At 42.8% G+C, this 11971-nt stretch overlaps 1 protein-coding gene across 1 annotated transcript; it reads left to right on the top strand.

The window, feature by feature from the left end:
- The first annotated feature begins 2788 nt into the window (after nt 1-2788).
- SKA1 (spindle and kinetochore associated complex subunit 1) lies at nt 2789-5601 on the top strand. Its single transcript, XM_061450476.1, has 2 exons — nt 2789-2990; nt 5020-5601. The coding sequence occupies exons 1-2, from the start codon at nt 2825-2827 to the stop codon at nt 5166-5168; spliced, it is 315 nt and encodes a 104-aa protein (XP_061306460.1). The 5' UTR covers nt 2789-2824; the 3' UTR covers nt 5169-5601.
- Nucleotides 5602-11971: the final 6370 nt, after the last annotated feature.

Below are 11971 nucleotides of genomic sequence, written 5' to 3'. Positions count from 1 at the left end.
CAACAGTCTATCCCTAACATCATTAGGGCACAAAAAGGGGTATTGTCTGCAGTGGCTTCCTAATTTTGGAACTCTGCAGCAGGTATTTAGCAGGGGTCCATGCTGTGTTAAAGTGTGGATACAAGAGTCCCTTGATCAAACAGAATGCTTCAGCACAGTAAGAAACTTTGCAGATTATCTCACCCTTCAAATCTGTCACAGAAAGGCACTTTTTGGAGGAAGAGAAAGGAAGTTGCACAGTGGATGTCTGAGTTAACATTGAATTCAAGGCAAAAGAAAATGCTTGCTTTATTCCCTGTATAAAATTCTTACCACTTAAGATATTTTAGAATCTGTACATTCGTAATAACTCTCAAGTCTCAGAAGATGGTAACTTGGGGGAATAGAAGTTTCTTTTAACCTAAGCACTTTTGAGGAAGCAGGGGCTAGCCATTAGGAGGAGGTTCATCTCTTTTGCAGTGACATATATGTGATATACTGATGTTTTTTTCTTTGAAGAACATAGCACTGTGCTTTAGTTTTCATACCTAGGGAGAAAAACGTTTTGAAAAGGGCTTCTGTGGATTAAAAGAAGAAATTGGGTCACTCTTTTAAAAAATAAAAAAGAATCTGATTTTTTTTTTCCTTTGGTGTATTAATATAGATTTTGAAGTTATTTTAAATCTAATTTAAATGGGTGAATTTGTAACTTCTCAACTTTGTATTTTCATGTTGCTGTATGTACAAACAGAAATAAATACCAGCATTTATATGTTTGCCAGCCATGGCTGATCGAAACATGAGGGGGTTTTGTGACCCTTATGGTTATACACAGAAAAAAAATTGCAGTTTCTTTTGGCAGAATTTCATTTCAGATGAAGGCACCTACATGTAAAAGTCTGTAATACTGGTTTCCCTATGCTTACTGGGTGCCCCAGCACCCCCTCTTGTCCCTGAATGCCTTTGGAGAAACCAGAAGGCAGTTGGCTAAGCCTAACTCCTTGGTGCCATTGCAGATTCTGTAGCATGCACTATCAGATCTTTAGTTAGTGAGTTGTCTCTAGACCCCAGCACATCTGCTGGCCACCGCCAAGCACCTTGGATTCCTGAGGGCCTCTCTTTGAGCTCTTGTTTCTTAGGGTCAGGTAACCAAATCCTGCTTTTCTGTTTCTGCTTCCCACACTCTTTGTCTTCTGATAGTGGGAGCATAGGAACTTAAATATAGGTATTTTATCCTCTGGCCTTAATCTTCATAACTCTGCACCCTCCCCTGTGACTTTATAAATAGGCTAAGGGATGCAGATAGAGCAAGAAATAGCAGTTAATGTATACAGGCAAAGCCCTTCTGTGGTTTATGCCAAGTGTGACTGAACTTCAGGAGTGGAAGTGCTGCTTTTGTTTGAACAAAAACTTTGCTGTTTGTGCAAAGTAGAATATTTTTATTTAAAAAAATGGCTGCACCTCAAACTTTGAGTCTGGATTAATCAAAGTATCAATACAGTTGAAAACTGATAGCAAATAACTTAGCAGCATTTCAGTCTGGAGTTAGAGCAAATGCTTTGAATTCAGGAGTTTTTACACTCCCCATGCAGGCCTTTGTCCCTGGCAGGAGCTGGCTATTCTTCAAATTGACAGCGAACACCTATTTCTAGTTGGCAATTGTAGAATGCCTGCCCACATTGTGGTTTGGTATATTGAATTTCTCATTGATTAGCTACTTGTGCTTTTAATGCTTTGTATGTTTTCCAAATATGTTTTTCCATTCAGATTAAAATGAGGGAAGAAATTTCCTGTTCATTGATCTTTTCAGTCTTACTCTCCTACAGCATTTAGTCACCTGATGTACCAACCTAAAGAACTCTTTTCTTAAAATTAATTGCAACACTTCCCTCAGTTCCACACATCAGCAAACTGGTACTGAACCAAACACCAACAGCCAAGTTTGGTGTGTTGCAGTGCCTGAAAAGCAGTCACAGGATAATTCAGGTTATAAGGGTGCCCTCTCTGTTACTGCAGTGGTTTCTGGGGTTTTATTTTGTATTTAGCTTACTGCTTGTTTATGTGGGTTTCAGCCTTTGTTTTGCCTTTGTTTTTAAGTAATGGCTCCTCAGTTCATAGCATGTTTCCTTTTTCTTGAATTCATGTCTTTACATTATAAATACTAAATAGCTTAACTTGCAAATATTCCAGTGTTCTAATGCTTCCACATAACTTTGTTTTTATCTTCTGTGCTTCCTGTGCCTCTAGGCTGTTATTGGCAAATCTTACTATTTTAGTGCCAGTTTTATGAACCGCTCTGAAAGTTCAGAGGAGCTGTGTCTTGCATAGCTCAGTACACTGCACAATAAAATACAGAAAACAACACAAAACTGGCATTTCTTCAGAAAAATACAGGAATGGCTCTAGGATCACACACAGTATCTAGTGCGAATAACATTGCACTCTTAGGCAGAAACATTTAATTTCAGTTTTGGCTTGTACAGTGTTTTCTGCAATGCTGTTTGACTTTACTGCATTTGTATTTGAAGTGGTACAATGTAACAGCAACCTTTGTTCCATCTTGAATTGCTTCTTACAACTTAAGCACTGGGTTTTTTTTTTACTTAATTTAGCCTTCTAATGTTTCGTCTCTCTGGTTTAAGTTTTACCAGGGCTTTTTACTTTCAAGATTATTAGACAGTCAAGGAAGTGAGCAAAATTAACTACTATGTTTATCCATTAACACAGAGCAGAAAAACTGAAGAAGAAATTGAATAAGGCCTTCAGTGAAGGCAGATGAAAGAGAAAAATAAACACAGAACTTTGATTTTCTGGTTACTGATTTTTATTTTTCATTTGCAGGTATATGAAAGGCCGCATAACATGTGATCAGATCAATGCAGTTGTTAAAAATCTAAACAAAGCAATGGTGACCAAATACAAGATCCGCAATCAGGCTCCAAGTTCTATGAATGCAACAAACAGAAGCCTGCACTACAGATACATAACAGAAGAAACCGAGGATATTGAAGGTATTTTTTTTTATCCCTTTGTTAGTACCACATTTGTAACATTTGGATATTGCAGCACAAGTATAAAGATACTGAACAAAATATTGAATTATTAATGACAGCACGTGCTTTTCATGTTATGGTGTAACTCAGAGCATTTTATTCTCAGCAAACAGTCTATGCAGGCTGAGGTAAATGGTGGAATGCTCTAACTTCCTGGAGTGAAAATATTTAGGAAATCTGCTGTTGCTTACTCTCAGATGAAAAAAAAAATAGTGAAAAAAATAATAGTTTGTGGAGTTATAATACTTCAGCAGTCTGGAGCTTGGGAAGTTCTGCTTCCGCCTCCATGTAATGGAAGGGGAACACAAATGAGATTAGATTCTAGGCCATAAGGAATGTAAGTGTCTTATTACTGTACAGATTTGGGTAAGCAGTAAAAAATCCTTTTTATATTCTCAGTATAAAAAAACCTTTTAAAATACTCAATATAAAAACCTTTTCTGGATAAAGTCATACAGTGTAGCAACAAGAGTTATGGTTTTGAGTGAAGAGTTTTCCCATGACCAACTTGGTTGCTTTTTATATGTTTTCACTAAAAATATTATCACTTTCACAGTGTGTTGTAGCAAAATCTTTGGGTGCACAAAGGTTTAGTGAGGAATTGCTACAAGTTCTGGTAGCTTCTGCTTTGATAACCAAGCTGTATAAATGGTGCTTTCAGCTTTTAAGCTAGAATGGACATGAGCTGTTAAAAACTTGTTCTAAGGTTGGGAAATCTGGGTAATCAGTCATGCTGCAGAGGGTTTATAGAAAAGACAGGGCTGTCTGATATTCTCAAGAGGTTTTCTCCTCTTTAAAGTGTGGAAGGAACAACACCACACAAAAATGTCTTTCCCTTAACTTAAAAGCCAGCTGTACTTACAGGTTAGCTTTTCAAAGATACATGGTACAATGAATCTCTAATATTAAAATATCCTATTTGACATTCTTTTTGAGAACAAGAATGTAATTATTCCTGGAGGGGTGTACTCCACATGCCGAGCTTGGCAATATCTTTAGAATGTCCTCATGTTTCTGAGTTCAGACATAAAACATGGAGCGAATTCTTTATGTTGAGGCTTGCCTCTTAATTTTTGCTCTGGACAGAATGCAAGAGCATTCTGCCCTAAGCATTCACTGGGTACTCAGGAGTCACAACAAACTGAGACATTTTCTTGCTTCTTTTTGAGTTGTTGCTCATTGAGATTCTCCCAGTATTATGGTATGGTGATAATATACTGTGGGCCTGCTTGAGTGAGGCCAGAGGAGGCCATGGAGATGCTGCAAGGACTGGAGCAGCTCTGCTCTGGAGCCAGGCTGAGAGAGCTGGGCTGGGGCAGCCTGGAGAAGAGAAGGCTCCTGAAGGGGAGACCTGAGAGCAGCTCCAGTGCCTGAAGGGGCTGCAGGAAAGCTGGAGAGGGGCTTGGGACAAGGGATGTAGGGACAGGCCAAGGGGAATGGCTTTAACCTGCCCGAGGGGAGACTGAGATGAGCTCTTAGGCAGAAGCTCTTCCCTGTGAGGGTGCTGAGGCACTGGCACAGGGTGCCCAGAGAAGCTGTGGCTGCCCCATCCCTGGCAGTGTTCAAGGCTAGGTTGGACACAGGGGCTTGGAGCAAGCTGCTCCAGTGGAAGGGGTCCCTGCCCGTGGCAGGGGTTGGAGCTGGATGAACCTTAAGGTTTCTTCCAACACAGGCCACTCTGTGATTGTATGTACACCCTGACAGGAGCGTGCGTGGTTTAGGAGATGTTAGTAGATACAGATGATAACAGAGGGAGCTCATTGAATGGGGCCTGTGGATGGTGCAGGATTTCCATTAACTTAATGAATGCTGGTAATTATTCTTTCTAGTGATAGTTTACACAGTAAGACAAAGCTCCTGAGACAGTGCGAGGCTGTCCTGCTGATGACTGTACTGTTGCTAAGTAGAGGTTGTGTAGTTATGTGTGCAATATTAAGTGTATCCTACAACAGTTATTTCTCTAGCAAAGCTGTTCTTTGTTTTCCAGATGTTTATTTTGTCGTGGAGGAAGATATCAGACTTTTCACCCGTATGAAGTTGGACAGGCGCTTCCATCAGATCATCGTCATCCTGCGCCACTGCCAAAGAGTGAAGGAAATCCGTACCTCTGGAATTATCCGATACGCCGTCTGCTAACATGCTTCCCGTACTCTGCTTACCCCAGATGTAGATGGCAGCAGTGTTTTGAGACGCAGAGAGTTTTGTTGTATGCAGAAAGATTCCATGTATGGACATTACTATTTAGATCTCCTTATTTTCTGAAAGGCAATGTTTTCCCTAGTGTTTTTCAGACATCCTAAATCAGGACTGGCAATCTCAAATGGCCTCAAAGTATCTGATTTTTGTTTTGAAAACTTGAGAGGGAGCTAACGTCTTTTGATAAATTACATGTGCAAAGCAAAGATGTGATTGGCTCATCTGTGGTCACAGGCAGTTTTAATCACATTTTCAGGTCAGCACTTGAAAGTTAATGTCCTCTGCATGGTCGTGATGTTCCTTTTCTTGTTAATGAGTTAGAAACTGTGTCCAAAGCTCTGCAGCTACTCAAAGGAAGCATTTGATTCTGGATTTTTTTTTCTTAAATCGTGCAAACCAGTTTCCAAATTTTCACTTCTTAATCTTTCTGATCCTAATTGTATGTTTTGGAGTGTCTATCATTGGAACAGGAACATCTGATGCCATTTAAACATTAACAGGCAGTTGGGTGCTGGGTAGTTTCTATGAGCCATGCGGGTTTTGTACTTCATGAAGACAAAAAAGGCAGTTAGATTTTTCCCTCAGACTTAACCCTTGGACCAAACTACAGAGCAGTGGGTATTTTTAAGAAAAAAAGTCAAAGTCTGCTCTGAGAATGGTGGTCAAAATTGTCAGATATTGTTATAGAAGGTTGTTTTTAAATACCTTGGAGTCCCAGAACAAACTTATTGTGGTAAGTGCTAATTCTGCAAGTTGGTAAAAAGAAAAAAACCCAAACAAATCTGTTGTCGTTTCTGTCTGTGAGCCTGTATCTGTTTTAACCACATCATCTCGTGTAAACTGTCTGCTCTTATGGCCCATAAAGATGACAGTGTGTTTAAAAAAAAATTTGAAATTTATTAATAAAGGTGTACCCCAGTATGTGCAATGCAACCCTAGATTTCTGTGCTTTTGTTCTGAGAGGGGGTGTTGGTTTTGAGGTAGAGTTTTTTTGGTCTCCTGCTTTGGGTATTTGGATCCTACCTGAGGTGTCTACTCTGCATTGCATTGGAAGAAATTGAGAGAACCACAGACTGGTTTGGATTGCAGAGAACCTTAGAATCATAGAACAGTTAGGGTTGGAAAGGATCTTAAGATCATCCAGTTCCAACCCCCCTGCCATGGGCAGGGACACCTCACACTAAACCATGTCACCCAAGGCTCTGTCCAACCTGGCCTTGAACACCACCAGGGATGGAGCATTCACAACTTCCCTGGGCAACCCATTCCAGTGCCTCACCACCCTCACAGGAAAGAATTTCCTCCTTATATCCAATCTAAACTTCCCCTGTTTAAGTTTTAACCCGTTACCCCTTGTACTGTCACTACAGTCCCTAATGAAGCGTCCATCCGCATCATCCTTATAGCCCCCTTCAGATACTGGAAGGCTGCTATGAGGTCTCCATGCAGCCTTCTCTTCTCCAGCCTGAACAGCCCCAACTACCTCAGCCTGTCTTCATACAGGAGGTGCTCCAGTCCCTGATCATCCTCGTGGCCTCCTCTGGACTTGTTCCAACAGTTCCATGTCCTTTCTATGTTGAGGACACCAGAACTGCACACAGTGCTCCAGCTGAGGTCTCAGGAGAGCAGAGCAGAGGGGCAGGATCACCTCCTTTGACCTGCTGGTCACACTCCTTTTGATGCAGCCCAGGATACGGTTGCTTTCTGGGCTGCGAGCACACACTGCAGCCAGCTCATGTTCAGTTTCTCATCAACCAACACCCCCAAGTCCTTCTCCTTGGGCTGCTCTGAATCTCTTCTCTGCCCAACCTGTAGCTGTGCCTGGGATTGCCCTGACCCAGGTGTAGGACCTTGCACTTGGCATGGTTAAACTTCATGAGGTTGGCATCAGCCCACCTCACAGGCGTGTCGAGGTCCCTCTGGATGGCATTCCTTCCCTCCAGGGTATCAACCGAACCACACAGCTCGGTGTCATCAGCAAACTTGCTGAGGGTGCACTCAATCCCACTGTCCATGTCAGTGACAAAGATGTTGAACAAGACCGGTCCCAACCCCGATCCCTGAGGGACACCACTCGTTACTGGTCTCCAGCTGGACATGGAGCCATTGACCACAACTCTTTGTGTGCGGCCATCCAGCCAGTTCTTTATCCACCCAGTGGTCCATCCATCAAATTGATGTCTCTCCAATTTAGAGACAAGGATGTTGTGTGGGACAGTGTCGAATGCTTTGCACAAGTCCAGGTAGATGACATCAACTGCTCTACCCCTGTCCATCAGTTCTGTAGCCCCATCAGAGAAGGCCACCACATTGGTCAGGCAGGATTTCCCCTTAGTGAAGCCCTGCTGGCTGTCACCAAGCACCTTGTTGTTTTTCATGTGCCTTAGCATGCCTTCCAGGAGAATCTGCTCCAAGATTTTGCCAGGCACAGAGGTGAGACTGACTGGTCTGTAATTCCCTGGGTCATCCATTTTCCTCTTCTTAAAAATGGGGGTTATATTTCCCTATATATATAATAATAATATTTATAATATAATATTATGAAGAATATAATCTGTATATTTTTCTATTTACAGAGAGCTCCTTTGCTGAGGACCAGCATGGAAAAGCAGGAAATCTGCATTCAAATAAGGAGTTTTCATCCAGTTTTGCACTTGGGTTTTGGTTTTTTTTTCCCCCTTAGGTGCTTTTCTTACTAGACAAGACCCTTTATGACATGTTGACTGCAACTAAAACCAAGAGTTGGGCTAAATGTGGAAGATGTGCATGTGATAGTCAGGAGAATATATATTTAATCAGCTACAAAGCTGATTATATACATACAATATGCTTGTATATGTATAATATCCTTGTAATTAGGGTTGCAGTTTTTCCACAGTGAAGAAGGAAAATTAAATGGTACTTTCTTATTAAATGGTGGATTATTATTTTTTTAATCTATCTTGTGTCACATGGAATTTCCTGGGATGCAATTAAAATGCAGAAAAACTTGTTTAAATGAAGCCACTTCAACACACTGGGTTTTAAGTATAGGCAGAAGCACTTATGTGTTTTATTTGTATAGACAGAACCATGGAATAAGTTTATTCCTACATGTGTTGCTTTCAAAGCTGAATAAAACCAAGTGTTTTGGAAAGGTATGATTGCAACCAAGTAAGTGTGTTTGTACTTTGATGTACTGGGTCATAGCTTCTTCCTCCTTGTATTGAGAATTGCACTAGGAAAATCAGTTTTCCTGTTTCCTCAGTTCTTCCTGGATTTAAAACTAGTGGAAAATCACAGCAGTGAATAGCAGCACACCCTTCTCACTCAAGAAATTAAAGAAAATTTGGGTTTTTCTGATTTTTTTTCTATTCCAATTTAGTAGTATTTCTTATTTAGTTGATGTGAGATTAGTAACTGATGATACATCCAGGCCTTTTGTGAGCTCAAGCTGCTTGGATTCTCCTGGTAATACTTTAAGGCTGTTTCATGCTTTGTAGAAGTCTTATGGATTGATTCATCCTGAAGTTTCTTTTTTTTTTTTCCCCTTATTGATTTCATTTTTCCCAGATTTCAGGGGGAATTTGTCCACAGAAGAGCCTCAGCCCCTGTTCCCCTGTATCCCTTTGCACTGGTCATCCCCACCTCACCCATTCCTGCTGATGCAGCTACTTGTGCCATGTGCTGAGCAGCATCATTTCAGTTACGAACTGATGTTTTATGGTTGATATTTATTCATACAGCTGAGAAACCTAAATAATGACATTTCCCTATGGCCTGAGCAGGCCATGAACTCCTTCACAGGCGTGAGCTGGGCTAGCTTGAAAGCTTTCCTGGTGTAATGGCTGCGACCTGTATGCTTGTTCCTTGACAGAGATGGTGGTACTGGCCATCAGTACTCCAGCATTGGCTCAGCAAATCAGATGAACCTTGGGAAATTGCCAGGGTGCCTTTCCTGTAGCTTTGGTTTTCACAGTAGAAAAATGACTGGTTCAGAGCAAGGAGGAGAACAGCAACTTGCTGTGGAGGGTCCATTTGGGGGAGATGGCTGGCAGTAAGCATGGATCACTTGGTGGATAAAGAGCTGGCTGGATGGCCACACACAAAGAGTTGTGGTCAATGGCTCAATGTCCGGCTGGAAACCAGTAACGAGTGGTGTCCCTCAGGGATCGGTGTTGGGACCGGTCTTGCTCAACATCCTTGTCACTGCCATGGACAGTGGGATTGAGTGCGTCCCCAGCAAGTTTGCCGATGACACCAAGCTGTGTGGTTCGGTTGATACCCTGGAGGGAAGGAATGCCATCCAGAGGGACCTTGACATGCTTGTGAGGTGGGCTCATGACAGCCTTATGGAGTTTAGCCATGCCAAGTGCAAGGTCCTACACCTGGGTTGGAGCAATCCCAGGCACAGCTACAGGTTGGGCAGAGAAGAGATTCAGAGCAGCCCTGAGGAAAAGGATGTTATGGGGACCCTGCTGTGGGACTAGATGGGCTGGTGTTGGAGGAGGGCCAAGGAGAATAACATTAAGCCACTCCTGGGCACTCCCAATCCCAGTGTTCGCAGAGCCCAAAGCCCTGTACTGAAGCTGTGTGCCAGCAGTGGGTTCATGGGTATCGGAGCAGATATAACATGGGAAGGTTATGGAGGGATGATTCACAACCGCTGGAGGCTGTTGAATGTGGTCTAGGCTGCACTGAACCTGGACAAGGACCTCAAAGAAATTATCATCCAACCTCTCAGTCCTGTAATTTCAAAATCAGCTAGTTCAGGCTTATTCTTCCTTGAATGGGCTTGTTCCTCTCTCATAGTGGGAGCAGCTCTCTGGACGTCCTGCCCTTCCCTCTGCAAGATCTCAGGAATAATTGCAAAGGGAGAAGAAGACTCATTAACCTTTTACCGTCTGTCTCTTCTCTGTGTAATCCAGTTGGTGTTTGTCTTGATGGTGATAATTACTCAGGAGTATGTAATTGCAAGACAAATGTTTAATTAAGAGTGGGTTTATCACTAGTCTGTTGTCTGCTTCCATCTGGAAAGAGTGTGGTTGTGTCAGTCATCTTGGCAGTCTGGATTGGAGGTCTGACAGCCTGATTCTGCACCCTCCCAAAAAAGTAAGAAATAAATTACATTAAAATACTAATGGGACCTTTCTTTCCCTGCTGCTGCCATGTGAGCTCCTGATTGCTAAATAATACTTCGCACAATATCCGCATCTTCTGCTCCCTGGAATTGTTCAAGGCCAGGCTGGACAGGGCTTGGAGCAACCTGCTCTAGTCGAAGGTGCCCCTGCCCATGGCAGGGGGTTGGAGCTGGATGATCTTTAAGATCCTTCCAACCCAAAGCAGTCTGGGATTCTATACCCACTGAGGATAAACCAGGTTTGCCTCAAATTAATCCATAATGCAGGATAGTGTCTTCTATGTGGTCAGAGCTCCAGGTGCCCTGTAAGGAAAACTGCTCTTGTAGATGATACAGTTATTTGCCTCCAGATAAGCTTAAATCAAAATTACTTTTACTGGCTCTTTAGCAATGCCCAGTAATGAACTCCTGCAATATCTTAAAAGTCAGAAGGCTTTTAAAACCCACAGAAAACTTACTCGGGGTGCAAAGGCTCCTCGTTTAAGCCTATTGGAATAAATAGGCTTTAAAGTATCAGCCTGTGCTACCTCCTGGGAAGAGTCAACAAAGGTGAAGGTGGCCCTGAAACCTGATTGCACAGGGAATTAGCATTAGAAATATTCTTCCTCTTGTTGCTCTCAGGTGCAGTGGGCGTTCAGGGCAGAATATGTCCCTGCCTTACAATAACTGCAGTGAGCATAACCAGCTGGAGTGATTTATATACATTTTCACTCTGGGAAATCATGCTGATCTTAATAGGGTTTTTTAATTAAACAATGTGGTGTTACAAGCTGGGAATATGTTGATTTTGTGTTTATTCTCTGCAGCAGCATTCCTTTCTGGTTGTTGCTCAGTTGCTTAAGGAGAGAAAGGCTCAGGATTGCTACCCACTGGGAAATGTCTCCAGGATCCTGCTCTCCGAAGGGTGGATGTATGGGAATACATATATGAGCAGCTGGGGAAGTGCCGACCTCAGAGCTGGGCTGCTGTATTGTCTCATTGGAAGGTGCGTCCCAAATACAACACTGGGTCTCTCCTGGATCCTCACTTCTCCCTTCCCAGCAAATGCAAAATCTGGAAATCGATGGAGTTGTAGTGTTTCTTTCCCCTGCTGATAATGAAGTGGGTAATTAGGCAGAGCAGCAGCAATTTCACTGGTTCTTTAAAACCCAATGAACATAAACCATCGTGTTTCTCTCCATGATGGTGCATCCCAGCTATGAACCCCCTGCTGTCCCTCAGCACCACCAGGAATGAATAATCTGGCAGCCCTATTATCAGTGCCATGGGGCTGGGAAATGCCATGGCAATATTTCAGGTGGGAGTTGGGTGGGTATGAACGTATATGTGCATGTCAATTAAAAATTTAAACAGTCCGTCATGTGGAGAGTGAGCCCAGCCCATGCAGCAGGACCCCTGGTTTGTTAGTAAAGTGTATGAGTATTGAACGGATGTCTCTGTGCTGGTGGGTGCCTGGCGCTGGGGCTTCTCTGTCCCTGCCTGACCCTGTGGCTGCTTGTCACACACTCCTGGACTGGTTTGGAGGTTTTGAGATGTTTTGGCTGCTCTACTATCTGCAGTGACACTCTCATGGGGCTTTTTCCTGATGTGTGATGGGCTGAGCTCTCTGCGAAGCACCTGTACG

Source organism: Pezoporus flaviventris, unplaced genomic scaffold (assembly GCF_033815535.1).
Source record: "Pezoporus flaviventris isolate CSIRO_AGI_PZ_B2104156 unplaced genomic scaffold, CSIRO_AGI_Pfla_v1 ptg000010l, whole genome shotgun sequence".
In the NCBI taxonomy this organism is placed as follows: Eukaryota; Metazoa; Chordata; class Aves; order Psittaciformes; family Psittacidae; genus Pezoporus; species Pezoporus flaviventris.
This window is presented reverse-complemented; position numbering and strand designations above follow the sequence as displayed.

Excerpts from the sequence above, each read along its gene's own strand:
- SKA1 (XM_061450476.1), top strand. The coding sequence starts at position 2,825 with ATGAAAGGCCGCATAACATGTGATCAGATCAATGCAGTTGTTAAAAAT. Across the intron at positions 2,991-5,019 it reads AGAAACCGAGGATATTGAAG|ATGTTTATTTTGTCGTGGAG; the intron begins GTATTTTTTTTT and ends TTTGTTTTCCAG.